Source organism: Schistocerca serialis, chromosome 1, assembly GCF_023864345.2.
Source record: "Schistocerca serialis cubense isolate TAMUIC-IGC-003099 chromosome 1, iqSchSeri2.2, whole genome shotgun sequence".
Lineage (NCBI taxonomy): Eukaryota > Metazoa > Arthropoda > Insecta > Orthoptera > Acrididae > Schistocerca > Schistocerca serialis.
In genome coordinates, this window is record NC_064638.1 from 1,031,464,370 (window position 1) to 1,031,482,639 (window position 18,270).

An 18,270-nucleotide genomic window follows, 5' to 3' on the forward strand; every position below is an offset into this window, starting at 1 on the left:
TAGAAAATTTGTTGTCTTGTTCTGTGGTATGAAATGTAACTGTTTCTTGCTTTATTAATATTCCTACCTGAATCTCTTTTAATTGAGTATGCAAAAGTGTTGACCTTCTCTGAAACGCTTTTGCGTAACCAAATGTTGAAACCAAATGTAATATGTACCACTGTTGTATGAGCTGTGCTGCGAGAGCGATATCGATAATTGGCAGTCGAAAAGCGACATTGGGTAGGTGTGCTGTGGCGTGGAGTATGCGCTTGTGTTTTTAATCGTGGTGCACAGAGACACTTGAAAATTTGTGGCCAAGTTCTTATTTTTCGGTCAAGGTATTTACTGAATTTGGATATGGACGTTATGAAACAAAATGTCAGCCCGTGAATATTGTGATATTTCATTGAGTTCTATAAACAGCAGTCACAATGCTCTTGCGACTGAAGTGTGATAGTCGTGTGTGATTGTATACTGTTATAAAATTGTGTAGTGTACTCTAGAAACGGGAAAGTGTGTGTATGGAACGTTGTAATAGTGCATATACGAAAATGATTCTACAAAACAATGTAGGGCCAACCAGCTCGTTACTAAAGGAATGCAACCGAAGATAATATTACCGTCAGGAGAATCATTAACGAAGTAAGAGGATGTGTCAGCTGTAATTTCATGAGTTATGGAGACTGCACCGCCATCACCGATTGCCACCGAAGGATTGTGGCCGCTGCATTCACCGCACCTAACCAGTTGTGACTTTTATCTGTGGGTAGGTCCAAAAGGAAAAGAGTATGCGAAAAACCTGATAACTTTAAAAGACCTGAAGGACAATATTTGTATTAAAATTCTGAGAACTGATGCGGCAGAGATGCGGGAAGTGTATATTAATATGTTAGGTCACATGCAAAAGGGCGCTGAAGTGCAAGGAAGCCATTTTCAGCACCCAACGCAATTTTATGTAAAAGTGAATGTCAATGTTACAAATACAGACCTTTGAATTTCCTTATCTGTTACTTATTTGTTATCTAATTACTACACGTTATTAAGTAGGTGCATAAGTTCATAGCGTTTTTGATTTGCGTAGTATTCCAGTTGCTACGGATTTATTTATCGATTGTCATTTTTATTTGTAGTTGAATGTTGCTGTTTGAGTTTACATGTTATCATTTTGCCACCTGGAGGTAGTGAGTGGAGCCGTGGACGGTAGAAAATCGGAGTGCGAACTGGGGAAATCGGAACATTTCCGACATATTCTTCTGTTTGAGTTCAATAGACAGCGACAGCAGCGGAGGCGGCCAGAACATTTGCGCCGTGCATGGAAACAATGCCATTGGACAGAACACGGTAAGAAAATGGTTTTCTCGTTTTAAGAAGGATCCTTTTGACATCAGTGACTCTCCACGTTAGGGAAGACCTTCGGGGTTTGATGAAGATCGTTTAATTCATCAAGCCAAGCTAAAGTTTTCCGGGCACAAAAACGTGCAGTAAGAGTTATATGTGGTGTTAACTCAAGAACATCCTGCAGAAGCCTGTTTAGGGGACTAGGGATACTAACTACTTCTTTCCAATATATTTATTCCTTAATGAAATTTGTCATTAAAATATATATCACTTTTTCAAACCAACAGCTCAATTCATGTAATCAATACTAGAAGTAAGAAAAATCTTCACAAGGATTTAAAGTCACTTAGTCTTGTACAAAAATGTGTGCATTATTCAGGCACACACATTTTCAATAACTTGCCAGCAGCCATAAAAAGCTTAACAAGCAATGAAATTCAGTTTAAGAGAAGCCTAAAGAATTTATTGGTGGCCAACTCCTTCTACTCCATTGATGAATTTCTCAGTAAAACTAACTGATATATATATATATATATATATATATATATATATATATATATATATATATATATATATATATATATAACTTCTGCACAATTTCAGTGCAGTAATGTGTTCATTGTAAACATGTGTGTGTGTGTGTGTGTGTGTGTGTGTGTGTGTGTAAGTAATCTAAATTCTGCACCATTTCAGTGCAGTAATGTGTTCATTGTAAATAAGTATTATAGTAGTTGTATTACATGTTTATTACCTTATAAATAAATAAATAAACTTTTTTATTTCAAATTCAGTGCATTAGTATTTGTAAAACGACTCTTCCATATAGTGTTCATTAAAAAATGACGATCATTCCACTTGGGACCTGAGGAATGGTACATTAGCTTATTTGTTTTAGTTGTAAATATTTGTCATGTATTGTTGTTTTTCTGACATGTTCCACATCCTGGAGGACCTCCTTACTACGGATCAATTGGAATGAAAGTAAATCTAATCTAAAATCTAATCTAAACACATCAATCCACAGCGATCCACGCCAGTGTACTCGAGAACTGCTAAATGTGATGAACTGTGATCGTTCTACCATCTTGTGACATTTGCATGTGATAGGACAGATTCAGAAATCGGCTTTGGGTACAGCATACTGTAAAACAATATCATAAAATCAGCGGCGTCCACATGTGCATCTCTGCTTGGTCGTCATGAATTAGCTTGCGTACAACACCGACTATTCCTATCCTGTATTGTTCCTGGCGACGAGAAATGGCGTCTTTATGCTAAAAAAAGGAAAATAAAGGAAAGGTTGACCCCAAACAAAGGAGCTTCTCCCCGTACAAAGAGCTGTGCGCATCCACAGAAATTCATGATACGCCTCTGGTGGAACAGTGACGGTGTAGGGCGCTACGAATTGCTTCCACGAGGAGTAACCATCACTGCTGATATTTATTGTCAACAACTGAGATGTCTTGCACACGTAACATGAAAGACAAGAAACATTACTTGCACTGATACTACTCCACAATTCATGCCCGGCCGCGTTCTGCTCAAAAAATGGTTCAAATGACTCTGAGCACTATGGGACTTCATATCTGAGGTCATCAGTCCCCTATACTTAGAACTACTTAAATCTAACTAACCTAAGGACATCACACACATCCATGCCCGAGGCAAGATTCGAACCTGCGACCGTAACATCAGCGCGGTTCCCGACTGAAGCGCCTAGAACCGCTCGGCCACAGCGCCCGGCCGCGTTCTGCTAGACCGACAAAAAACGCAAAAAACAGTATACGTGGGTTAGATTGGGAAGACATTCCAGACGCATCTTATTCACTTGACATGGCACCATCAGTTTTTCACCTTTTCTGCTCTCTATCAAAGACCTTCAAGAAACATCCTTTAAGGGTGAAAATGCTCTCCGAACGTGCTTCGAACAATGTTTCGCCTCAAAACCAGTGATTTCTACAGTCGCAGAATCTAAAAGTTCGCCAGCGTCGGCAGACTGTTGTAAATAGTGAAGGAGAATATATTATTGGCGACTCTGTTATGTGTATCTCTTGCGTTTATTACACTTACAGAAAAACACTACGAACTTATGCACCAACCCAATATTTCTTGCTGTGTCTGCTCGTAGCGGGTAAGAATTCGTGCGTAATTGGCGAGCAATCTGCATTCGGGGCCCGTTTTTCTGCTCCATCACGTAATTTCCCAGTACGTCTAGGTTCTAGTTTGGGAAGTTATCCTTTCATTACTGAGCATCTGTTTCACCAGGTATCCTGTCTAGCTTACCAAATTCCCAACCAGGCTAACATTAATTGTAATCTTTTAATATTCATCTTACAACAACCGATGATATATATATATATATATATATATATATATAAGAGAATTTAAATAAAAAGAAATAAATCAGTTTATATTTGGACATTTATTTTAACATTGATCATTGTTCCATTAAAATTTCAGCATATTAATCTTGATTCATAACTAAACTGGTGCCTTATTTAGGATTTTGAAAATATGAGTTTGTAATCTTACGGAACACATCAAATACGGAGCCAAGATTGGGAGACCGCATAACACAGCATTCATAAAATAACACACGAAGAACGTTGAAACATATGCAAGAGGAAATTAACCACAACCAACCGATTCAATTTTCACCCAAAGAAGTTACGTTCGTAGAGCAATCCTGTCCGTCATGAAATTACCACACACTGGTGTACTAAATTCATACTAACTGCATGTGAAATCTTCCCGAAAGGAATAAATGGTTCAAATGGCTCTGAGCACTATGGGACTTAACATCTATGGTCATCAGTCCCCTAGAACTTAGAACTACTTAAGCCTAACTAACCTAAGGACAGCACACAACACCCAGCCATCACGAGGCAGAGAAAATCCCTGACCCCGCCGGGAATCGAACCCGGGAACCCGGGCGTGGGAAGCGAGAACGCTACCGCACGACCACGAGATGCGGGCCCGAAAGGAATAGCTGAGGGCTACTTTGATGATTACACCACATGCTTCACGTGGTCAACTTGGTTTACACAAAGAGTGTAACTTCACAATAATTTTGAGAATTAAAATAAATTACATCGAAACGCAATTTACAAAAGAAAAACCTCGAACTGGTTACTATCGTCTTACTATTAACCTGATGGGTCAAACAATTGTATAATTGGTACTGGTCTCACAAAGTACACCCCACGTGGGTTGAACATAAAGAAAAGTTGCTATATTGAAAAATATTGTCAAGACGAGACATTATAATCTCACGCACAGTCGCATTTAAGATTGATGATCTTAGTTAGAGTTACTGATCAACACGTGGTTCCACTTTACTCACAAAGTAGTGACAAAGCAACTACCAGAATATATTCTGAACTTCACACTCGAATTACACTGCGTTGCAATTTAAGATAACATAAGATATTTTAGATCTAAACCTGAAACAAAGGTGATTAAATTTTCAGTTAGGCCGAACTTCAGAAATCCATTGTCCTACGGTCCTAGCAGAGACGCGCTTAGCCGGAGACCTTACCACTTCAGACGCTCGCCGCGGACACACTGGAGTGGGCCCCTACCGAGGGTGCCTCACAGATGCAATCGGAAGTGACCAGAGAGGCAGCTTCCTATACCAACATGACAAGAGACGGACAGGACCATACCAAGAACAGAAACCTCTTTGCTTTTAGAAAGCGCAGCTACCTGTTCCGACGTTGGTCCTACTGTTCTCTAGCAGACAGGCTTGTCTGCTACCATCAAGCATGCAACTAGAAATACATTTGCTCATTCATCCTTTCACGCAGAAGGGAAGGGGGATGACAGTATCTTATCATATACACTATATAAATGAAAGCGGATGTAGGTTCCATATGAGACTGTGTGACATGAATTACATATAAACTGTGTTTTAAAGTGTAGTAGTGTGGCAGATCGTTCTTGTTTATGTGTTAAAGTAACACGTTTCACAGCTCAGTCTCCACCCAGATAGAGTCAGAAACACCACAGTAAATTTAGAAGTGGAATTTATGCCGTAAATGACAGGAGATTTAAGAAATTAACATGAAAGGAAACCAACAGAGACCTTTCAAGGTACAATAAAAAAAAATGTTCAAATGTGTGTGAAATCTTATGGGACTTAACTGCTAAGGTTATCAGTCCGTAAGCTTAAACACTACTTAATCTAAATTATCCTAAGGACATACACACACACCCATGCGCGAGGGAGGACTCGAACCTCCGCCTGGGCCAGCCGCACGGTCCATGACTGCAGCGCCTTAGACCGCTTTATTTTTAGTCTCATTTTGTTCGTTATTGTTCGTTTCAATTGTTCGTGGCGGACGTCACCTGACGCCCGTTGAAGTTCGTTATTGATCCATTCATTCAGTTTCTTTTTTTATTACAGAGGCCAGCTAACACTCTGACCGAACACGCTGTGCTACCGTGCCGGCTACCGCTCGGCTAATCCCGCGCGGCTATGTACAATCTGAACGGAAGTGGGGCAACGACTGAGTCCTGTGGTAGAGTGTTTTTTTTAATTATTATTATTAATTTTCTTGAGAAGCTGCTATTGAGTCCTCCGACTACATGGAACGGTCGTCCGTTTAGCATATTGTATACAAAGAAGTACTATCTTTACGTGAAGTAACAGCCTGAAAGCCTTGACTGTGAAGGATGGCGGCAGAGAGAGAAACAGCCAGATGGCGAGAGCTGTAAAAGAGGTGTCGATAAGACGATCACGTATGCATCTCGAGAACTGCGCCGAAAAGCGCGCAGGCCTTACGCAAGAGGGCACGCTCCATTCATCTGGCGGCGGGGCCGTACGAGCGGCGTTCGGCGCGGCGCTGCGGGCCGCTTATTGGTAAACAGCACGTGGTGGCGCCGGCGGTGGTGGGGTGGCGTCGCGAAGGGAGTACGTCTGGCGGCCGCGGGCAGCCTCCGCAGCAATCCGCCGCCGCCCGCCGTCGCCGCAGCACGCAGAAGCTCCGGATAGCCGCCGCAGACCTCCCGGAGACCAGCCTCGCCTCTTCCGCTCTGCTCTGACACTCGCCCGACATGAAGCTGCACGTCGCCGCTTTCCTCGCGCTGCTGCTAGCCGCCTTCCTCTGTAAGTACACGCACTGCTTGCACTATCACACCATTTCGTGTACACTCGCGACTTGCATCAAATACACTGACGGTGATGTCTTAATACAAAATTTATCTAATCCCGATTTCGTGACTCTCGTACCAATGCTTATGTCGGCTTTGGGTATACGATAAATCGCACAGATCTAAGGGCTGTCAATTCAACTAAATACCTAGGAATGACAGTTACGAGCAACTTAAATTGGAAAGACCTCACAGATAATATTTTGGGGAAAGCGGAACAAAGACTGCGCTTTGTTGGCAGAACACTTAGAAGATGCGACAAACCCACTAAAGAGACAGCCTCCATTACACTTGTCTGTTCTCTGCTGGAATATTGCTGCGTGGAGCGGGATCCTTACCAGGTAGGATTGACGGAGGACACCGAAAAAGTGCAAAGAAGGGCAGCTCGTTTCATGTTATCGCGCAATAGGTGTCAGAGTGTCACTGATATGATACGCGAGTTGGGGTGGCAGTCACTGAAACAAATGCGGTCTTTTTTTTTTTTTTTTTTTTTTTTTTTTTTTTTTTTTTTTTTTTTTTTTTTTTTTTGCGGCGAGATCTATTTACGAAATTTCAAAAATGGCTCAAATGGCTCTGAGCACTATGGGACTCAACTTCTGAGGTCATAAGCCCCCTAGAACTTAGAACTACTTAAACCTAACTAACCTAAGGACATCACACACATCCATGCCCGAGGCAGGATTTGAACCTGCGACCGTAGCGGTCGTGCGGCTCCAGACTGTAGCGCCTAGAGCCACTCGGCCACTCTGGCCGGCTACGAAATTTCATTCACCAACTTTCTCTTCCGAATGCGAAAATATTTTGTTGACACTCACCTACGTAGGGAGAAATGATCATCATATTAAAATAAGAGGAATCAGAGCTCGAACGGAAAGATTTAGGTGTTCCTTTTTTCCACATGCCATTCGAGAGTAGAATGGTAGAGAAGTAGTATGAAAATGGTTCGATGACGCTCTGCCAGGGACTTAAGTGTGAATTGCAGAGTAACCATGTAGACGTAGATGTAGGCTTTTTCCTCTTATGTAGGCCTTATGTAGGTTTATTTTATCCCGCCGAGTTTCACTTTTCCTTCTTCTTCAAAGCACTGCTATGTAATGAACGATTTTCCCTCCCAACTGCGTTTAGTATGGTATTTCTGAACCATTGCTCGGAGGAATACCGCCCAGTTTGAAACACACCAGTACTGACAATATTACGGATCAGTTGTTAAATGTGTAATATATTTACGATACATTTCGGGACAACGTTATCCCATCAGGTGCTGTAAAATGAAGAAACAAATTAATACATCGTAATAGGGCAGCTACTGACGACTATGTAAATATTTTTATCGTACTATAGGATACCTTGAAGCATGTGTGCTGTTATGTACGGTCAACAGTAAGAAGTCATCTGCAAACATGCAGTGTCAAATAGAACTGTTCCTTAAACATTTCATGTTGACGCATCACACTACATATACATCTACATCAATACTCCGCAAGCCACCTGACGGTGTGTGGCGGAGGGTACTTTGAGTACCTCCATCGGTTCTCCCTTCTATTCCAGTCCCGTATTGTTCGTGGAAAGAAAGATAGTCGGTATGCCACTGTGTGGGCTCTAATCTCGCTGATTCTATCCTCATGGTCTCTTCGCGAGATATACGTAGGAGGGAGCAATATACTGCTTGACTCTTCGGTGAAGGTATGTTCTCGAAACTTTAACAAAAGCCCGTACCGAGCTACTGAGCGTCTCTCCTGCAGAGTCTTCCACTGGAGTTTATCTATCATCTCCGTAACGCTTTCGCGATTACTAAATGATCCTGTAACGAAGCGCGCTGCTCTCCGTTGGATCTTCTCTATCTCTTCTATCAACCCTATCTGGTACAGATCCCACACTGGTGAGCAATATTCAAGCAGTGGGCGAACAAGTGTACTGTAAACTTCCTTTGTTTTCGGATTACATTTCCTTAGGATTCTTCCAATGAATCACAGTCTGGCATCTGCTTTACTGACGATCAACTTTATGTGGTCATTCCAGTTTAAATCACTCCTAATGCCTACTCCCATATAATTTATGGAACTAACTGCTTCCAATTGCTGACCTGCTATATTGTAGCTAAATGATAAAGGATCTTTCTTTCTATGTATTCGCAGCACATTACACTTGTCTACATTGAGATTCAATTGCCATTCCCTGCACCATGCGTCAATTCGTTGCAGATCCTCCTGCATTTCAGTACAATTTTCCATTGTTACAACCTCTCGATATACCACAGCATCATCCGCAAAAAGCCTCAGTGAACTTCCGATGTCATCCACAAGGTCATTTATGTATATTGTTAATAGCAACGGTCCTATGACAGTCCCCTGCGCACAACTGAAATCACTCTTACTTCGGAAGACTTTTCTCCATTGAGAATGACATGCTGCGTTCTGTTATCTAGGAACTCTTCAATCCAATCACACAATTGGTCTGATAGTCCATGTGCTCTTACTTTGTTCATTAAACGACTGTGGGGAACTGTATCGAACTCTCTCACAAGACTCAGTTCTAAACTAAAGGCAGCTGCCTGCAGCTGTCACTGACAGCACTATTCAATAATGTATGTATCATAGCCCCAAACGATGCTTCTGTCTGTTGTAAAATCTCTGAAAGCTGTGAGACTTCAGCTGCTCCAAACGTATAATATGCTGAAATAAGTTATGGGAATGCACCCGGGTGATTTCACCGACAACCATCGATATTTGACGATGACGTCACCCGCCTGCACTCCCGTAATTTATTTGATCTTTGAATGTTAGAGTCAAGTCCTAGAAAATACTACAAACCAAAACTACGCCTTTGTTACAATGTGTGCATGCATAAAGAGTAGCCAACAGAAAATTTTACGTAACTCTAACATTGCGTTGGTAAAACATTTGTAATTTATTCATTAAAGTTTCCATCAGAGTTGCAAATAACATTTTTATTAGTGACTAGTTTCGAACTTATCGTTCATTCTCAAACCATTACCTGTCTTCAATGTTACTAACAAAACATAAAATACAAACATTTCATGTTCAGAGATTACAGCAGCGAAACAAATATTTTGGTCATACCTGCATTTGTAATGTTTTTCTGTACTAATACATGTGTTTTTACATCAGATCAATTAAAAAAGATGTTATTGGTCTGTACTACGGTTGCCTTGATAAATTTAAAAAACGCCTAACGAATTTTGAACTTGTCAAGTCAACCGTAGTACAGTCAAGTAAATTTTTTTATTGGTCTGTTGTAAAAACACATGTAATATCCACAGTGAAACGTTACAAATACAGGTATGTCACAAAAGATTTATTGAACTGCTGTAATCTGTGCACACAAAAGTTTGTATTCTATGTTTTGTTAATAATATTGTATCTTATGACATATGTAATGGTTTGAGAATGAACGAAAAGTTCGAAACTAGTCACTAATAAAAATATTATTTGCAACTCTGAAGGCAACCTTAATTAATAAATTACAAATTATAAAATATTACACCTAACACCTCTAATTATATTAAGTTGGTGGCTGTTTCTCAAGGAGGACATAGTTAAAGTGGGCCCAGACGTGCCCCTTGGATGGGAAAAGTGGGTGTTTATAAAATGAAGTGTCAGGATTGTGAAAATAAGTGCGTGGGGAAAACGGCTAAAAATTTTAAAATAAGGTCTAAAGAGCAATACAATAAAGATGACGGCTCACCGGCGGTGGCGTAGCACCTCAAGAGTGAGCAGCATTCGTTGGGTAACATCACGTACAGCGTGAGGATACCGTACTTTGAGGATGAACAGCGGTTCCTGTTAATTATAGAAGAAGCTGGGATTTCTAGTGCTTGTTAAATGAGAATGCAGAAGTGCCCAAGGATCATTTATGGACTCACTTTAGTGATACCCTCCTTGTGAGGGAGCCACCAACTTATTGTAATTAAGGGAGCGAAATGTAATATTTTCTGTTGGTTGTTCTATATGGATGCACACATTGTAAAATAGGTGTAGTATTGCTTTTTAGAACACACTGGGTCTTGACATATAACGTTCAAAGATTTTGCAATAGACAGTAGCGTCGTTGGGAGCTGTGATATCTGCGTTATAGGACAGCAGCCTACTGTCATCGTTAGGTAAAGGCAGCTACCTTTAGTTTACAGGTGAGTCTTGTGAGAGTATCATGCGTCATCTTGAGATGTTCACGGAAAAATTTTATATTTGACAATGCTTGTCTGTTGCTGGGTTTTTACTGTTGACGGTGCCTAATGGTACAGGAGCTTAAAGATATGTTATACTGCAGGATGATATAAATATTTACGTAGTCGTCACAAGGTATCCCTTTAGGATTTGTTGATTTGTTTACTAGTTTTGTAACATTTAGTAATGGGATAACAAAATCCCGTGTGGCTATGTATGGAAGTGAAACATGGACGATAAATAGTTTGGACAAGAAGAGAATAGAAGCTTTCAAAATGTGGTGCTACAGAAGAATGCTGAAGATTAGATGGGTAGATCACATAACTAATGAGGAGGTATTGAATAGAATTGGGGAGAAGAGGAGTTTGTGGCACAACTAGACAAGAAGAAAGGACAGGTTGGGAGGACATGTTCTGAGGCATCAGGGGACCACAAATTTAGCATTGGAGGGCAGCGTGGAGGGTAAAAATCGTAGAGGGAGACCAAGAGATGAATACACTAAGCAGATTCAAAAGGATGTAGGCTGCAGTAAGTACTGAGAGACGAAGAAGCTTGCAGAGGATAGAGTAGCATGGAGAGCTGCATCAAACCAGTCTCAGGACTGAATACCACAACAACAGCAACAACAGTCCCGAAACACTTTGTGGTAAATATATCAAATGTCTGACAATTGGTGCGTAACATTCTCAGTACTGATTCGTGAACATTCGTACGATGGCTTCGTAATAGGTAATCTTGAACCACACCGTTTCTTTATCGGAACCCTAGCAAATACGAGCAGGGTGCTTATTTTAATGTAGATGAACTGACACTGGAGAACCACGTTAATACTCTGCTGGACACCAGGTTTCACGTGCCGAAAACTTTCCAATGTAAAGGGTTAAAAATCGGTAGAAATAAATGTGACTCACAGTATACGGAAGAAACTGGAACACTCCTCCATATCGCGCATCGCGTGGCAACTTTCCTTTATCGATTTTCGTGGTCACTGACGAGGATGTTCTTGTTTTATGTCTTACTAGTATTTTCAAATGCAGTATACGAATCATGATTTTCTATCCATGACACTTGTTTTGGCTTTATTCATCTTCTTAACATTTTGCTTTCCTCCTTTCTCTTGTGCTGAATGGACCCTATCTTCTTCCTGCATTCTCATATACAGTCGTTTGTGAGGCTACTTTACAGCACAAATCTTTAAAAAGAGCCTTCCTAGAATCTGTACCGAAAAGTATTCGGTGCATTTGTAGCATCGATCAAACGGTTGCACAGAAATTCTAAATCTGTTTCAGATTTAGGAATCACGATTTCAAACAAACATACGGTCCACTTGTTCTACTCGATGGTCTACAATACTGTAATTCTGTTTCTTTGAAGGAGCAAAATGGCACCGTGATAACAACACCAGAATTGTCTTGAGAAGGTGCTGTAGTTGAGTCCCTCCCCGAAGATTCCAGTTTAGACATTCTGCCGTATTCCTAACTTGGGACAGTCATTTAAGGTATCGGGCAACACGCAGGAAAATCAGTTTGTATCTGAGAGTTTTACGTAAGTTGACTGTGGAGTAGCCACAAGCAGTACTGCGGCAATAAATTAAATGTATTTGCAATTGCGAATAATGACAACCATCAGCTGTAGACTGAAATGACGACAGTGAAAATTTGTGCCACACCAGGACTCGAATGCGGATTGCCCGCTTATAGAGAGCGATCGCCTTACCATTTGGCTATCCGTGCACGACTCACAGACACACCAAAACTTCCATATGTCGTCAACCCTGCGTCTTCTACCTGTACTCGTACATCCGTTATGTATATTCCCGTACAGGTCAGAAATTATGCTTGAGAGTTGTTTGCCCCGTATCGGCAGAGAAATACGTTACTGCAGTGCCTAAGTTATTGGGATTACGATACAAAGTTACTTTGGACATACATGCATGCTTGCTACATTTGGTTCCTTTGCACTGTAATCAGAATAACACAGACACTGTAATATCGTATTTCTCTGCCGATACCGGGCAAGTGACTCTCAAGCACAACGTCTGACCTGTACGAGAATATACATAATGTATGTACGAGTTCAAGTAGTAGACGCATTGTTGACGACATCTGGAAGTTTGGGCCTTGCCGTGAGTCCTGCACGGATAACCAAATGGTTGGACGTGGCTCAGGATGCCCCGTCATAGTGAGCTTTTTTCTAATATGCTGTATCTTGTTTTTCACTGACAAGGAGTTGGATGAGTTGATATCCCTCCCTTTTTTGTGGACATTCTTGTTTGGATTTAGATGTTCCACGATGTAGAAGTAACGGTGGGAAAAACATGTGGGCATGTTAAAATTAACGCCATATCCCTTCACATACGTTTTTCTGAATTAACCCTTTTGTTTTTGTGAAAATGACGTCTTTTGTTTTATTTCAATCGAATGACTTAAATAAGCGCTTTGGGGGAGAAAAAAGTGGTTACGGTATTGCACTACCAAGCGGGCGGCCTGTGTTCAAATCTCTGTCGCTCCTACTTATTTATTACTTTTTCACTGTTACCTTTATTGAAATTTATGTCTAAAAAGAAAAAAAAGAAGAAAAAGAAGTGGTTAGAGTTGGTGCCTTTGATCAGGGGTACCCGCTTCGATTCCTGGCCAGATGGGGGGATTTTTTTCTGCCCGGGAACTGGGTGTTTGTGTTGGCCTCATCATCTCATCATCAGCATTCGTGCTTAAAAAAAAATGGTAAGGCGAGCGCTCGCGATTAGCGAGAAATCCGGGTTCGAGTTCCTCTCCAGTACGAATTTTCATTGTCGTCTTTCCACTCTACAGCTGATGGTTGACCTTATACGTTTAATGTATTTATTAACGGTTGTAGTCACCGCAGTGCCTGTTCCTTTGGACATACATGCATGTCCAAAGAACTTTGCATCGTAGTCAGAATAACACAGGCACTGCAATATCGTATTGGGCTAACGTGCGGATACTGTCAGCAGAAAAGGGCAGCCATGCTACCGCAGCTACTCGTCAACCACGGGAATATAAATTACGCCGTCCCGACTACTCTAGTTACAATTACCAGGGGCTGCATGGCAACTGGTGATAATGTGGGTATATTTTTCAATTCCGGCCCTCGATCTAAGCTAACAGTACGCTTGCTTCGGCGTCACCGCCTCCGCGAGGATCCCCGTGAGAACTATCCAGAAGCATAATTGCTGCCGTCCAAATTCGTGAGCACTATCCACAAGCCTAATTGCTGCCGTCCAAATTCGTGAGAACTATCCAGAAGCCTAATTGATGCCGTCCAAATTCGTGAGCACTAACCAGAAGCATAATTGCTGCCGTCAAAATTCGTGAGAACTATCCAGAAGCCTAATTGCTCCCGTCCAAATTCGTGAGCACTATCCAGAAGCCTAATTGCTGCCGTCCAAATTCGTGAGCACTATCTAGAAGCCTAATTGCTGCCGTCCAAATTCGTGAGAACTATCCAGAAGTCTAATTGCTGCCGTCCAAATTCGTGAGAACTATCCAGTAGCCTAATTGCTGCCGTCAACATTCGTGAGAACTATCCAGAAGCCTAATTGCTGCCGTCCAAATTCGTGAGCGCTATCCAGAAGCATAATTGCTGCCGTCCAAATTCGTGAGAACTATCCAGAAGCCTAATTGCTGCCGTCCAAATTCGTGAGCACTATCCAGAAGCATAATTGCTGCCGTCCAAATTCGTGAGCACTATCCACAAGCCTAATTGCTGCCGTCCAAATTCGTGAGCACTATCCAGAAGCATAATTGCTGCCGTCCAAATACGTGAGAACTATCCAGAAGCCTAATTGCTGCCGTCCAAATACGTGAGCACTATCCAGAAGCATAATTTCTGCCGTCCAAATTCGTGAGCACTATCCAGAAGCATAATTGCTGCCGTCCAAATTCGTGAGCACTATCCAGAAGCATAATTGCTGTCGTCCAAATTCGTGAGCACTATCCAGAAGCATAATTGCTGTCGTCCAAATTCTAAACGTCATCCTCTTCGCAGTGTGGTTTTTCCGGGCTATTTACAGCGGTTGTTATGTGTGGCTGGTAGTGGGTAATTATAATTGATTAGCGACTGATAGACCATTGACAATCTCTGTTCAGGCTTCGAGCTGTTTAGCTTTAAATGATATTATTAACGAAATAATGCCTGCCCTAAATAATTTCAACAAATGCCAAAATATTTTCATTCTTTCCGCGCGCTATACGAGATTGGAATAATAGAAAATTGGGAAGGTGGTTCGATGAACCCTCTGCCAGGCACTTAAATGTTATTTGCAGAGTATCCATGTAGATGTAAATGTAGATGTAGGCCTGAAATGCTATTAATCCATTTTCAATAAGTTACAAATCTTCGCCTTAATCTTTTAGAAGAGCAATTTCTTGATTGAGTATATAATTAGACGTACTCGTTTTACCTACATTATGGGCGCGTTGTTAGCTTACCTGCGGTCATGTATTTTGTCGTGGTATATTGGTTGCGACTGTTACCAATTCCCGGAAACATTAGCTGAATGTACGATACAAATGAACGGTCTCTGCGAATTAAAGGGATCGACGCATAACAGACCATAGACTCTTTTTTTTCTGAGTGGATTTTAATGTTTATTTTCTATGTCTGAGCGATTTTTTGTATTTTCTGTTACACGCACTGCTATCAGCATGATCATACAATACAGCTACCTGTCAATATAAAGCAGAACACCAACTCCTTATACCACAAGCAATCATAGCCTGTAATCAAAAATCGTTACGGCACTGACTTCGTAAATGGTCAGAGCCTTCATATTCTAAGGGATATTGTGCTATGGCGAAGAAAGACAAAAAAAATCTCTCCGAACGTCATATATCTACATTCATAACACAAATTCATAGATAAACGCTATCATAATAATCAGATTTGGTTGACCTTATTTAATCCATTTTGGAGTTCTTTTTGAATGCTGCGACTATTTATGGTTCTAAATGAGGCAATATTTACTATTGCTCTTTATCATATTTCATGTTCGCTGTGACATGACATATTCCCGAAATATTGTCAGGAAACGGTGACAAACGATGAAAACATCTGTGGAAGAATTTCAGTCACTAGTGTTAGGGCTCCTAGGGAAGAATAAATGCTGAAATAACCCCCCTTCTCGACAGACTGCAAGCATTTCCTGTGGGATGCACTCGAAACTACAAATCAGAATTCCAGGAATGAGCATATGTGATCCTGTTGACAGTGAAATGTCTATCGGATAGGAACTTTAGGCTCTACCACCCTCTTGAAACTATTAAACACGGTTGGGTTGTGCAACACCTACCGCAGATCTGACCAGTTTCCATTTCCTTAACAAACGTAATCGTCTCGAATAATAGGAATACAACACTATATTGTGAAAGAAATCATCACATTAATTCACACAATAGATACACATTTAAAGAGCTACTTCGCGGAGTTCTTCATTATGAGTCAGGAAATCAACAAAAATTGATCATATTGGTGTAGTTGAAATCTGTGATTGGGAAACCAGTTCTGGATTTTGGAGATATTGTCTGATTCATGAAAGATTAAGGGTTGCAAGATGCGTTGATTTGGACAATAATACGGTTATGTTGTATAACTCATTAGTTCTTCTTTTCTTTGTGACAAATGCCACGCGAGTCCCTTGTCTAAGGTCTCTTGCTTTGGGTCATCAGTCTTCTCCAAGGCCTATCTTCCCATAAAACTTCTAAAGTGTGCAGCTCCTTCTAGTACCATGAGAATTATTGCATGATATCTTAGCACATATGCTGTCGTTCTTTTCCTTCATCATGCCAGTGTTTTCTACATACTCCTTTCGTCGCCGATTATGTGAAGAACTTCCTTTTCTCTTACCTCACCAGTCAACATTCATATATAGCATCAAATCTCAGACGCTTCATTTCTCTCATTTTTAGTTCTTCTCACAGTTCATTATTCATTTACATACAGTGTTGTACTCCAGACATGCGTTCTCAGAAATTTCTTCATCAAATTAAGGCCAACGTTTGATACTCAAAGACTTCTTGCGGCCAGGGAAGCCCTCTTTACCTGTTTCATTCTGCTTTTTATGTCCTCTTTGCATCTTCCACCATGTGTTACCCGTATTTTTGTTCCAAGACAGCAGAATTCCTTCGTCTTCTTCGTAGTCACCAATTTGAATGTTAAGTTCCTCGCTGTTTTCATTTCTGCTACTTCTTGTTATTTTCGTCTTTCTTTGATTTACAATGAATTCATATTCTGTACTCATTAGACTCTTAATTCCAGTTGGTGTGTGGGTTATATGAGACTGGAGATATCATCACACTTTCGCAAGGGTACCATCCACACAATCGGAAGATGACAAGGAGGGATAAGGACCGAATTATTGTACAATCACCTTAAGAGCTCATGCATCAAAGTTGCCGACAAGAATAATATGTAGAAGGATGGAAAAGAAAATCGATGCTCTGTTGCCTGACGATCAGTTTCGCTTTAGGAAAGGGAAAGGCTGAAGAGAGGTAGTCCTGACAATGAGCTTGATTCTGGAAGCAAGACTGAAGAAAAATAAAAAGACCTGTAATTCTTCTTCATTTTGTTCAAATGTGTGTGAAATCGTATGGGACTTAACTGCTAAGGTCATCAGTCCCTAATCTTACACACTACTTAACCTAAATTATCCCAAGGACAAACACACACACCCATGACCGAGGGAGGACTCGAACCTCCGCCGGGACCAGCCGCACAGTCCATGACTGCAGCGCCTAAGACCGTTCGGCAAATCCCGCGCGGCCTTCTTCATTTTCACTGAGGACGTCAATGTCATCAGCGAATCTTATCATCAATATCTTTTCACCCTAAATTTTAATCCAACTTTTGAAATTTTCTCGCCGGCCGGAGTGGCCGTGGGTTCTAGGCGCTACAGTCTGGAGCCGAGCGACCGCTACGGTCGCAGGTTCGAATCCTGCCTCGGACATGTGTGTGATGTCCTTAGGTTAGTTAGGTTTAATTAGTTCTAAGTTCTAGGCGACTAATGACCTCAGAAGTTAAGTCGCATAGTGCTCAGAGCCATTTGACCCATTTGAAATTTTCTTTTATTTCCCTCATTGCTTCTTCGGTGTATAGATTGTACAATAGGGGCGAAAGGCTGCATCCCCGACTTACACCCTTTTTAACCAGAGGAACTTCATTTTCGTCTTCCCTCGTCTGTTCTCTCTCGCCTCTTGAACATATTGTAAATAGCTGTTTTTCCCAATACATTACTCCCATTTTTCTCATAATTTCGAACGTCTTGCGCCATTTTACACTATTTAACGCTTTTTATAGGCCGACAGATCTTATTATTAGGTCTTTATTTTTCTTCAGTCTTGCTTCCATTATCAAGCTCAATGTCAGGACTGCCTCTCTTGAACCTTTACCTATCCTAAAGAGAAACTGATCGTCAGATAACAGAACCTTAATTTTCTTTTCCATCCTTCTGTATATTATTCTTGTCGGTAACTGTGATGCATGAGCTCTTAAGCTGATTGTATGATAATTCGGTCCTTATAACTCCTTGCCATATTCCGATTGTGCGGATGGTATCGTTGCGAAAGTGTGGTGGTATCTCCAGTCTCATATAATCTAT

General features: G+C 41.1%; 1 protein-coding gene across 1 annotated transcript in view; it reads left to right on the forward strand.

The window, feature by feature from the left end:
- The first annotated feature begins 6,244 nt into the window (after positions 1-6,244).
- LOC126414051 (agrin-like) overlaps positions 6,245-18,270 on the forward strand; it is an 88,185-nt gene continuing 76,159 nt past the window's right edge. The window contains exon 1 of the mRNA XM_050083314.1: positions 6,245-6,427. Coding sequence (XP_049939271.1) covers positions 6,376-6,427 — 52 coding nt within the window. The 5' untranslated portion in view covers positions 6,245-6,375. The remainder of the gene's footprint in view (positions 6,428-18,270) is intronic.